At 48.0% G+C, this 12,621-nt stretch overlaps 1 protein-coding gene across 1 annotated transcript in view; it reads left to right on the top strand.

Annotated features, from left to right (window-relative positions):
• The window catches only part of LOC309848022 (O-acyltransferase like protein-like), a gene marked incomplete at its 5' end in the record, with an annotated part of 61,418 nt that overhangs the window by 11,406 nt on the left and 37,391 nt on the right, over nt 1–12,621 (top strand). The window contains 2 exons of the mRNA XM_082698983.1: nt 4,901–5,040; nt 6,355–6,433. Of these exons, the coding sequence (XP_082555109.1) occupies nt 4,901–5,040; nt 6,355–6,433 (219 nt within the window). The remainder of the gene's footprint in view (nt 1–4,900; nt 5,041–6,354; nt 6,434–12,621) is intronic.

The raw sequence follows: 12,621 nt of genomic DNA, 5'->3' as shown, positions 1-12,621 counted from the left end.
AAAAAGGGAGGCTCAGTTATTGTCATTACAGCAACAACCCAGAATACTTAGAATCCCTTAAAAGAGGCGAGTGATCCCAGGCACCGGCTGGCTGAGCCCCAGTGGCCCAAGCAGCAGAATTGACCAGAAGAGTCAGGGGTGCAGGGTGGAAGTCGGGTCACCCCCGCTTGCTCACCAAACACTGTTTATCCAGTTCTGGCTGTGAGGTTTTAAAGTCATATATCCATATATGGGGCGCCTGGGTGGCTCAGTGGGTTAAAGCTGCTGTCTTTGGCTCAGGTCACGATTTCGGGGTCCTGGGATCGAGCCCCACATCGGGCTCTCTGCTCAGCAGGGAGCCTGCTTCCCCCTCTCTCTGCCTGCCTCTCTGCCTACTTGTGATCTCTCTCTGTCAAATAAATAAATAAAATCTTAAAAAAAAAGTCATATATCCATATATGGATTTTTTTTAAGGGTACACAGGTGAGCAGAAGATGATTCCTTCCATCTAATTTATAGGTTAGCTCTCAGAAATCTAATTATCAATAAAGACAAACACAGCAATGCAGGAAGAGATGCTGAGCTGTACGTGGAGATTTTCTCCCCACTCGTGCTAAGGAATATCATTATCTTCAGTTACAGAGAAGAACTCCCATCCCGAGCTGACAAATTTAAAAAAGGGTATTTTTGTGTATTTTAGAGGGCAAGAGGTGTGGCTTCAGGTCAGGATGGATTTGAACACAAAGCTCTGATCCTTACTGGCTAGTTTATTTATTTATTTATTTTTATTTTTTAAAAAAGAGTTTAATTGATTTATTTGACAGAGATCACAAGCAGGCAGAGGCAGGCAGAAAGAGAGAGAGAGAGAGAGAGAGAAGAAAGCAGGCTCCCTGCTGAGCAGAGGGCTCGATCCCAGGACTCTGAGACCATGACCTGAGCAGAGGCTTTAACCCACTGAGCCACCCAGGCGCCCCCTTACTGGCTAGTTTAAACACCCAGCTCTGGTTCTTGTGAGCAATTAAGAAGGGGCAGATTTACATTGCTGTTCACATTATTTATCAACTTTCGCTTTCGTTTATGAATCTGTAAAAGGGAGATTGAAATGATTACTCGTAATCTCGTAGGATCGTTGAGGAGTGAAGGAGAGAAGGGACCAAAGGCATTCAAAACAGTGCCTGGCACATGATAGGCGCCATATGTTGGTCGTTGTTGGCATAACGTGAAGGTCTGGCTCTGGCAGCATAGATCAGACCAAGTCATTTTCAGGGAAAGTGATCAACTATGCCATATATATAAATCAAACTTTAAAGAAAATCCAACTGTATCATAAGTCCTATATTCTTGGCATTAAGGACACTGACTTGAAAAAATATGTGGACCACACGAAGCTGAATTATTGGAACAGATGGTCATCAAATACTGGAATCCATGAACACACAGACTCAGAAGGGCCCTGTGTCTCTCATGTTCCTCCTAATGGTTGCGTCGGACATAATTACAGCATAATATAAAGAGAATTGCCATTGGTACAATGTGGGTGGCTAGCTCTATGTCATTTTAACGCATGTGTAGATTGTATAACTGACACCACAATCAGTACACAGAACTGCCTCTCACCACAAAGATCTCCTTCGTGCTGCCGATGTGCGAAACCCCTCCCTCTACTATTGCCAACTCCCGGTAACCAATTTTAACCACGGTTGTTCCGTGGTTAGTAAGAAGTGTGAAAGCTGCCCAATGCACTTTATGAATTTGATTATAACTTTTATTCCAAAGCTAGAAAAGGGGGAAAACTTATAAAAAATATAAAAATTGATGAGGAAGAAATAAGGTTGCAATCCTAGTAAGAATGTTTAGCAAATGTGCCAGATTCCAGAGCCTATTACAGAAATCGAGAGCATTTTTCCATGCCAGCAAGAATCAATCAGAAAATATAATTGAAAATAAAACATCAAGGAAAACAGCCAACTGTATGCTATCTAAGAATTGTTTATATAATTTGTTTTAAGATTACCAAGGGAAAATATAAAATTTCACATAAGGACACAAAAAAAGACTGTAGTAAATTGCATGACATCCAATGATGGCTTAACACAAAAATGATGTCAACTTACCCTCATGTAATCTATAAATTTGAAGAAATTTCAATCAATATCCCAGTTGGATGTTTCAAGGAGCTCAATAAAGTTTTTCTGAAATTTTCTGAATACAAATTTTCTGAAATTTATATGAATCCTTAATGGTCTACAATTAACTACCTCAACTTGGAAAAGAAGACTGAAGGCAGGGGCACCTGGGTGTTTCAGTCAGTTAAGCATCTGCCTTTGGCTCAGGTCATGATCCCAGAGTCCCAGGATCTAGCCTGGCTTTGGGTTTTCCCTGCTTGTGCTCTCTCTCTCTCTCTCTCAAATGAATAAATAAAATATTAAAAAAAAAAGAAGACAACTAAAGGCAGATATGCAATATATTACAAATCCACAATAATAAAAACCATATGGTTGTGGTGTTAGAACCAGGACTGACTTCATAGGCCATATGGCCTTTGCGGTCACACAGGTCCCACACTTCAAAGGGACCCACATTTGCTTTAAGTGTGATTTGCTGTCACCATCTTGACATTCTTAATAATTTTGAAACAAGAGGCCCTGCATTTTCATTTTACATTAGTTCTGCCAATTATGTAGCCCGTCTGGACCAGAACAAAAGTTGTTGAAAGCCTGGAACAGAAAGTGCAGGCTTAGAAGAATGAATTTCTGTCCAGCAAAGGGCGCCATGAGTAAGGAACCCACAGATAACCCACTGAGTCTAAGTGTTTTGAGTCTGTGTTTTCAGTGACTCAGGTAAATAAGGACCCGTATTTAGACTGACGAGGAGCTCTTCCGCCTCAAGGAGCAAATCTAAAAACAAGATAAACAAAAAACAAAACAAAAAAACCCTCCAAAGAGCAAATCCATCAAAAATGGGCAAAGGACGGGCGCCTGGGTGAAGCCTCTGCCTTCAGCTCAGGTCATGATTCCAGGGTCCTGGGATCGAGCCCCACATTGGGCTCTCTGCTGAGCAGGGAGCCTGCTTCCCCCTCCCCTCTCTGCCTGCCTCTTTGCCTACTTGTGGTTTCTATCTGTCAAATAAATAATAAATTTTTTTTTAAAAAAATGGGTAAAAGATACATACGGGACTTGAGAGAAGAGGAAACGTCAATGGCTGACAATAATCCCCTGAGTTCTTTGTAATTAAAGAAATGAAAGTTAAAACAACTGGATAGCATTTTATATTTATTTTTTACAGATTTTATTTATGTATTAGAGAGAGAAAAACCACGTGCAAGCACAAGCGGGGACGGGGTGGGGGAGGGGGAGCAGAGGAGAAGCAGACTCCCCGCGGAGCAGGGAGCCTTACACGGGGCTCCATCCCAGAACCCTGAGATCATGACCTGAGCCAAAATTGACCCTTAAGCAACGGAGCCACCCAAGGGCCCCTGGACAGCATTATAGCCCTACCCCAGCATTATAACTCTTGCCCCTACCCCCCCCCCCCCAATAAGCTCTACACTCAGCCTGGGTCTTGAACTCATGTCCCTGAGGTCAGGAGTTGTATGCTCTGTTAACTGAGACAGCTAAGTGCCCCTGGAGAGCATTTTGTACCTATTCAATTGTCAAAAATGACAAAGTTGGCTCATGCCAAGAAGAACTAGGGCTCAGCGTCTCTGGGGAGGGTACATTGGGGGATTCACTCTGGAGCACAGTCTGATGGGACTTACCAGTATTTGTCTACTCTCTGACGCCGCAGTCCCACTGACGGTCGTGTATATGGTACGCATATCTGAGCTAAAGCCTCACATAGGTCCGTATGGGGACACCCGGGGGGTTCCTGTGGGTTGGAGGCCATCTCTGTGTCTACCACCCAGGGAACAGCTAAGGCTATGATTCTGATGCATTATTACGGGTCGTTAGAAGGTCTGAGCATAATGACACCATAAATATAACTTGAATAGCATCACAAACATAGCACTGAGGGACATGTGTAGAGACAGGAGATCTGAAGCACAAAATCATTTATATAGATTATAAATACACTTACCGAAAACAAGAACACCTATGGATGAGAGGACAGATGTCAAATGTAGGGGCTGGCATAACGGGGACGCGAGCGAGGAAGGGAGAGATGAAGAAAAATGAAAGAAGGGGCACCTGCGTGGCTCAGTCCAGTAAGCGTCTGCCACGTCGTGATCCCAGGGTTCTGGGATCGAGTCCCACATCGGGCTCCCTGCTCTGTGGGGAGTCTGCTTCTCCCTCTCCCTCTGCCTGCCACTCCCCCTGCTTGTACCCACTCTCTGTCAAATAAATAAATAAAATCTTTTAAAAAATGAAAGCAAGGGAATTATGTTAAGTGAAGGACATGACACATTGGAACACAAACAAACAGAAAAAGCTTTGCTGACCAGGGTAAAGAGCGCCATTAACCGTGGAGCCTGGTGGCTGCTCGGTTCTGCTCCTGAGGGAGGGGAAAAAAAAATTTAACTCTCTATAATAAAGTCCCACAAAACTGGATAAAAAATTTTAAAGGCTGAGTATTTTCTCCTGGCTGTATGGGGGAGAAAGAAAAGTTACCAGTTTTTTGTTACCTCTGCTTACTCCCTCAAAGCATGTATATTTAAAAGTATTCAAATGCCTAGTTTTTTTGTTGTTGTTGTCGTTTTGTTTTTCCAGCGACAGACCATGCGGCCAACTTGAGAACATACAGCCTTGCTCTCCCTCAGGGAGGGCAGGGACCGCGGGTACAAGATGCAGACTCCCAGAGTGGCATCTGAATCATTTGTCTCTCAGACTGATTGCTTTAGGAGGTGGAACTGAGTGCCTAGAAATTCATTTGAAAGTACTACAAGGAAGCTAACCTTGCCTGCTTGTTTTGCTTTGAAATTCAGTGTACGACTCCGCCGGGAAGCTTGGGAGCAACGTTCTGAACGGGAACGTGGACAGGCTGGGATCTTACAGCGAGTGCCTCTCCACCCACGCTCCCTCCGGCAGTTTCCAAGGCCACTACTGCAAGATTCACATCCTGCAGGTGAGCAAGGCAGGGATCTGCACTCCGGCTCTCGGGGCACGGCTGAACTTGGTGATAGGAAACCCTGCACAACTCCATTGATTGCTTCCCTTAATAAAAAACAAAACAAAACAACCCTGAAACTCTTAAGATGTTTGACAAAATGTTAAAGCTAAATTGCAAACAGCTGCACTTGCATGTTCTAAGTGTGGGATGTTACAGGGGGCCACTGTCCACAAATGGCCTAAGACTTCAGACATTCCCCCTGCCCCATTGTAGGGGGCAAGCCTTCTGGACAACCTTCGTGTGGAATCCAAGGTCAAGTCCCAGCCAGTGTTTCTGGCCATTAACTCCTGACTCACCATCTGATTTTGGAATACCAACAGGAGGGTGGACTTCCCATCGCCTATCATCCAGTCCCAGAAACAGAGCTCAGAGAGAGAAATTGGGGGCTATCTTAGCCCGTGGGCCTGCACTTTGAGCATCACTGCATCTGCCTGAGGTCACGGGGCTCTTTACAGTCAAAGCACATTAGTTCTTTTACTGCTGGAAAATAAAACCAGGAGCAGCGCAGCCTTCTGTTCAATACAAAAATAGACTTAATGACATCACATCACACTAATAGAAAAATAATAGGTTGGCTAGAAACCGGCATATAAAATAGCAAGAAGAAATCCAAGCTCTCTAAGATTCATGCTATAAAACGGACTTGCAATGGTTAACCATTGGAGATAGAGAAATTATCGCCCCGTTCCTCTCGCCCCACTGAGGGTTAGGATAATTGTTTGAGGGTTTAGTCCATGTGTACAAATGTCATATCTTTTTTTTTTGACCGGGTAAATGGTTTTGATATCAGAGCAAAAGGTCAGGCCTGCACAATCATGTAAGTTCCATGTTTAGAAGTAGCGTTCTGAAAATTTTTATGATTTATCTTTTCTTTATTGGGACAGGCATTCTAATCACGGGCTTGACTGATGAATAAAATCTTTACTTGAGATGTTATGTCCTGTCACAAAGAAATCGCCACTTGGCAATTCTGTTGAAAATTATAGGACCATCAAATCTTAGCATGACCCGTACGGTGGGGGACAGGAGAACCGGGACAGAGCCCACATTGTCGCGGCTTTGATGTGAAGACGAGTGCATCTGATCTTAGGTAGATTTAACTCAAACCGCTCTGTAACGGGACAGCCATCTCCAAAGACATCTACCAATACCTTTCTCTCCCCTGTCCTAATCTAATTCTCGGGCAGCACACAGTACGGCCTTAGAAATGAGGGCGCATGGATGCTGAGAACACGAAATGAAAGAACGTTGTGGCGTTGTGTTTTTCAGGACGGAGCCGAATACAGGGTAGGCGTGTGTGTCCCTGATTCTTGCGCGGAAGAGGATGTGACCGTGATGTCTCAGTTGGGTAGGTCCGGGATATACCCAGGGAAACTACTGTCTCCTTGGAGTCAAGAAAGGTCATTCCTTCGGGAATGAACCAACCTTTCCTCCTGATAAGTCCACTACACAGAGAATATTGGCATTTGGGGGATTTGGGAATGGAGGCGGTGGGAGAGGAAGGGAGCAGGTAGGAAGGAGGAGAGAGAATAAAGAGAAGATTAGGGCCGAGTCTTTCCACAGTCGAAGTTGAAATGGAAACAATTTTCCGTCACCCTCAGTGGCCCGATTAGGCCTAAAGAGAGGCGGTGGGCCGTGTCCGGTTTCCGTACCGTGCGTGTGCTGGGCTGGGGCCCGTGTGTGGGAATCTGTCACAAATCCGGAAGGCCATTCTGAACTGGGACTGTGGGCAGCTGATGTGTTGTCCTAGATTAGTGCCAGGAGTCCCGTGTTCGGTCCTGGTTGTCACCTCCCCGCTGCGTGATCCTGGGCAAGTCACTTAATCCCCCCACATTTCCGTCATGTCCTCCACACGGAGAGGGCCGGGCCACGAAGACCAGTGCGCTTCCAGCCCTCTGTGGCCTTTCAGGCTCTGCTGACCATCGCCTCACAGAATGAACACACTCTAGTTCACGTGGAAACTGGTTTGGCTTCGTCTCTCTCTTTCAGAATATTCAAGAAAGAGTTTTAAAGCCCAGAAGTGTTACTGCTAGCGTCTTTTGTATTTATGCTGGCCCTCCAACTAAGAACTAGCACGACACTTTAAAAGGAAGACACTATTTTCTACTCCCAGAACACTTCCGACACCGAATGTGTGGGTTTCCCCCCTCACATCACACAATCCTGAAGAGAGTGTTGACTCCACAGGTTAAGGGCTCATTCCCACAAGCCCATCCCCCAAGAAAGACACCAATCCCATATAGTGAGTCCCAAGGTTACCCATCCTTCTGTCTGACCTGGCTACAAATCAGGGATTCCCATCGTATCTTCCTCAGCTTTGATAATTCGCTCTCATGGCTCACAGAACGCAGAGAAACACTTTGCTGTTACTGCCTTCTTATGAAGGAAGAGCCAAATACAAGAGACACACGTGGCAAGCTGTAGGAAAGGGACTCAGCGCTTCCCCCCACCCCCTAGCTCAGGGTGACCCTCCATTTCAGCATTTCCCTGTGTTCACCAACCCAGAAGCTCTCAGAACCCCTTTGTGTAGGGTTTTCATGGAGGTTCCATTGTGTAGACACACAATGGATTAAGTCCCCGCCCCTTGGTGATTGACTCGATCTCTGTCCCTCCCGGAGGTGGGGGATGGGGCTGGAAGCTCCAAGCCTCTAATCATAGGGTTGGTTCCTCCCTCAACCAGCCCCTTCCTCCTGGAGTCAACTTGTTAGCATCAACTCGAGTCTGGTTGAAAGGAGCTTATTATGAATGAGAGCTCACCCCTCCTCCTACCCCTGTCACCCAGGAAATTCCAAGGGCTCTACGAGCTCCGTACCAGGAACCTGGGCTGAAGACCAAGTATAGATTTCTTTTTATATCACAATATCACGCACATAGTACACATCTTCTTTTAAGTGTTGATAGGGCGGTTCGTTTTCAATAACCTGACACCGTCCTCTGAATTTATGATGATCCCTACAGATTCAGGCCCAGTATCTGCCTCTCTAGGCAAATATTGTACATGCCGTTAAAAAGAAAACTGAATGTTATGAATTAAATTTCAATTCTAGTTCGGGTTGGCGAGGCCATCCATATCCTAGCAACGAAGATGAATGTGCCGGCTTGTTACTAGATTAGCATTTCAAGTGCATAAATGGCTCGCTAAGCCTGAGTTAATGTTCATTATTATTTAAGAGATTTATCAATTAGCCTAGTTTTCCTGGCTAATGCTAAGCTGATTAGCCAGAGTTGACATTAGAATAAAGAGGAAGGTGAGATGTTATTATCAATACGAAAGATATCTTGAGGATTGTCTTTGAGGACCTGGGAAGAGGAAGGGCCCTGCCTGGGGTGAGCAGAGCTGACAGGGGTGGATGTAGGAGCTTCTGTTCCCTAAAGTTTTTGGTGGCGTCGTCTGTGCAGGCCTCGCTTCCCCAGAACAGAGCAGGGAGTTCACAGGTGGGGACTGTCACAGACAGGCCGAGAAGAAATGAGCCCAAGATTGCAGAGAGAGGGAAGACGATTCTGGGCAGGGCGGAAGGCAAAACACAGGCAAAAAACCCTTCCCTATGCGGTTGCCATAGGCTTTTATAACATTTCAGTCACCTGACCTCACGTGAGTTCTTCAGAATGAAAATGTGTCACATGGGGGTGTTGGGAATGTGGGCCGAAATGAAACCAACCTCCAAGCAGGTTAATAAACACTTCATTCGTCATCTTCCCGAGGACCGTGGCCCAGGGGACAGTATTTCAGGTTCTTCTAAGGACCCGTGGCTAGAGGGGATTCTATATGGGAAGCAAAAGGGGGACACGTGCTTGCAAGTTGTTCTCCAAATACGTGTGAGTCACAAGGTGTCATTTGTTTGGTTGTGAAAATCAAGGTTTTCTGATTTCCACACAGACACATGAAAGACCCTGGGTCATCTTAATGCATGATATTTCTGGGGCACCTGGGTGGCTCGATTGGTTAAGCATCTGCCTTCTGCTCAAGGCATGATCCCAGGGTCCTGGGATAGAGCCCCACACCGAGCCCCACACCGAGCCCTGTGTCGGGCTCCCTGCTCCTGTTTCTCCTCTCTCTGCTCCGCCCCGCTGCTCACTCTCTCTCTTGCTCTCCATCTCTAAAATTAAAAAAAAAAAAAAAAAAAGTCTTTAAAAAAATACATTATATTTCTATCATATCATATCTGATTGTTCCAAAATATTGCCTTCGTGCCTCTGCTGAACCCGTTTTCTGGTTCTTCTTGTTTCTGAGGTCTCTTTGCCATCACTTGAGAGGGTCAAGGGGGCTGACAGTCACCTCCTGAAGCTTTAGTGCACACGAATCTAGGTCAAATTTGGGTGTGATGATCACGAAGGCAGTTACCGGCTCGTTCCCTGACAGCTCACGTCGCCGTGTGTCAGCCTCGCTCGCAGTGTTCCGTTTGGCTCCTGGGACAAGAGCCGCAGACAAGGGGGCCCACCCCTCCCGTCCTTACCTCTGTGGTCCCACGGCCTTCCCCCCCGTGTGTGTCTCTCTGTTAACGAATTTTCCCTGTGTATGTAAAGACACAGGATTTATGGCCCACTTTTATCTTAACCTAGTAGGTCCTCTCTTGAGTTGATTACATCTGCAAAGACCCTATTTCCCATAAGGTCGCTGTCACAGCCCCGGGGTGGGCGGGGGATGGTTAGGGCTTGGACCTTTTGGGGGTGGGGGAGGGAGAGACACAATTCAAGCAGGGCTGTGTTCAACCCAGAACACGACCTCATGCCTGGTTCCCAGTTTGCCTAGATATCGGACGTCCCTTAAAGGCCACAGGGAATCGGGAACACGGTGACTCACAGCCACCAACGCTGGGGCCCTACCCTTAGAATGCGCTTGAGAGAGAGACGTCAGGCAAATCTGCGTGGAGTTAACTGGAGAGCAGTTGGGTCTGGTCACAGGGACAGCGCAGAAGATGGACAAGAAGGGACTGGGGTAAGGGTCCACGGACGCTGAGTTAGCGAATTTTATCCAGACTCATCTCTGAAGGGCTACGTATTTCCATTCTTAGGGACTCACACTCAGTCCATCTCCTGTCCTCACGGAAATTTTATAACATGTTATGGCGGCCACCGTGTCTCTGTGGGCAGTGGCCCAAAGCAGTGAGACCAGGCTGCCATCGATGTGTCGCCAACCCTGATATGTGTCCCCGTTCCTGTGCTGGTAGGCTGACTTCATCTCGCCCAGCCTAGTGTAATCAAGATTATGAGGCCACACAGAACAACGGTGCTGGCACCTCGAGGGGCGACCTCTGCCCCCACCCCGTCTCGCAGGGCTTCCCAGAGCACTGAGAAAATGGAGCTATTTTATTTTATTTACTTATTTGAGAGACAGAGAGAGAGAGAGAGCGTGAGCAGGGGGAGGGCCAGAGGGAGGAAGCAGACTTCCTGTTGAGCAAGGAACCCAATGCAGGACTCCATCCCAGGACTCTGGGATCATGACCTGAGCTGAAGGCAGCGGCTTAACTGACTGAGCCAGCCAGGTCCCCCTAAAATGGAGCTATTTTAATAATGCTTCCCTGAAAGGCCCACAGAAGGGTCTCAAAAGGACTCAAAAGGAATCCAGGGCGCCTGGGTGGCTCAGTGGGTTAAGCCTCTGCCTTCGGCTCAGGTCATGATCTCAACGTCCTGGGATTGAGCCCCACATTGGGCTCTCTGCTCAGCAGGGAGCCTGCTTCCCCAGCCGCCGCCTGCCTCTCTGTCTACTTGTGATCTCTGTCTGTCAAATAAACAAATAAAATCTTAAAAAAAAAAAAAAAAAAAAAGGAATCCAAAACATTTCACAGAATACCATATTCTGTTCTCAGGTTAATTCAGGAACCATGTCTTGAGCGCCTATGCCTCTGGCCTCTGTGCGAGGTCCCGTGTGCGTGCCAAGGGGGGCAGAATCGGAGGCAGCAGGAGTCCCTCATGTGCGGGGCCCTCCAATTTAGACAGCAGGAAAAGCACATGTGCCCAGAGTGAAAGGGGTCAGGAAGCACCCATGGGCGCACACGTGGAGAGCTGGGGACAGGCGGCCGCGCAGAGGAGCTGGGGGAAGCCGTGGGGTCGGAGGGAAGGACCGCACTAGAGGGGCTGAAAGGAGCCGCGTGGGCTTGAGCTGCCTGACCTGGGTTAGCAAAGGCGCCGCTGATGGCGTGTGGCCAGATATTGGTGGGAAACAGATCATCCAGAGCTCTCCTATGTAGAACTAGAGTCCGGCCGTGCAGACACTTCGCTTGGGCTGAATGTGCGCAGGCTGCCAGTTGGCTTTGTTTACTAGGGTAGGATTTGGCTTCGGGTGTTGGGGCTTCTCCTCGGTGCTGCTAGGACGGAGGACATCGAATCCGGTCTCTCCTGGGCTTGCTCCCTGGGCGTGTGCTCACGTGTGTGTGTCCCAACTTCCTCGCACACAAGGACACTGGCTGGGCTGGGTACTGTGACAGCTGGGGGAGTGGTGTCTGCCGTGCAGCCCTCAGACCTAGGCCCCTCACTTTAGGGACCACGCTTCCTGCCTTCTTCTGGCCATGTCCTCCCCGATGAGATGTCTGTGGGGTCAAGGGGACGTGACCACCTTCCGCTTCTCTTCCAGTCACACTCCGAGTATCTGGAACCCCAGAATTCCCCGCCCAGCTGGCTGCCCACTCCCCTCTGAGGGAGAACTGTGGGGGAGGGTCAGGAAGGTGGGGCTTCTGTTGTCCACAATCTGCAGGTAAGGCACTTGGTATAGGAGCAGGGAGAAGGAGGGAAGAGAAAAGTGGTGGGCCGGGGGCCGGAGGGGCCATCCGTCAGAAGCCCCCACCATGTGCTCTTATCCCTGAGGGAGTGGAAGGGATGGGCCTGTGTGTCTGCAGGACAAAGTTGATGTGTGTGCGCGCACACACACACGTGCGCGCACACATTGTTTTGGCTTCTTGGCTAAGCCTGAGCGATCCCATGGTTGACAAGTGCAAGCATCCAGTAGCCTGGAGTGTCTGGGGTCACGAGGCAGTGTTAACCCTCCTCCGTCCTTCAGGGTCTGGGCACTGTTGTTCAATGCTTCAGACTTCATCCGGGGGAACCGCTGCCGGGATTCCCCTGGGGCAGTGGAGGTGAAGTGAGTCAGAACTTGCTTTAATCAGCTTTGGGGCCTGTGAGGCAGTTCCCCTAGGACTCAGATGCAGGAAGATGATCATTTGAGATTCTAGGAACCTTTTCCGGCTGCCATTAAGCCTGTGCTTCTTGAGACAGGAAGAGTCAGACCTAAGGAAAAGCGTACTTTTAAAAACACAATGGAAGATGAAAGGTTTCATGGGGAAGCTCAGATGTACACTTTATCATTCTGTTCCTAATTCTGTTGTCTTGTACTGCTTGTTACAATCAGGGCCCTAAGTCACATTTTTAAAAAAAGATTTTTATTTATTTATTTGACAGAGAGAGAGAGAGAGAGAGAGAGGGAACACAAGCAGCGGGAGTGGGAGAGGGAGAAGCAGGCTTCCCGCTGAGCAGGGAGCCCGATACGGGGCTCGATCCCAGGACCCTGGAATCATGACCTGAGCCGAAGGCAGATGCTTAAAC

Source organism: Mustela nivalis (assembly GCF_964662115.1).
Source record: "Mustela nivalis genome assembly, chromosome: 14".
NCBI classification, from domain to species: domain Eukaryota; kingdom Metazoa; phylum Chordata; class Mammalia; order Carnivora; family Mustelidae; genus Mustela; species Mustela nivalis.
The sequence above is the reverse complement of the archived record's forward strand: the minus strand, read 5'-3'. Positions and strand labels throughout refer to the sequence as shown.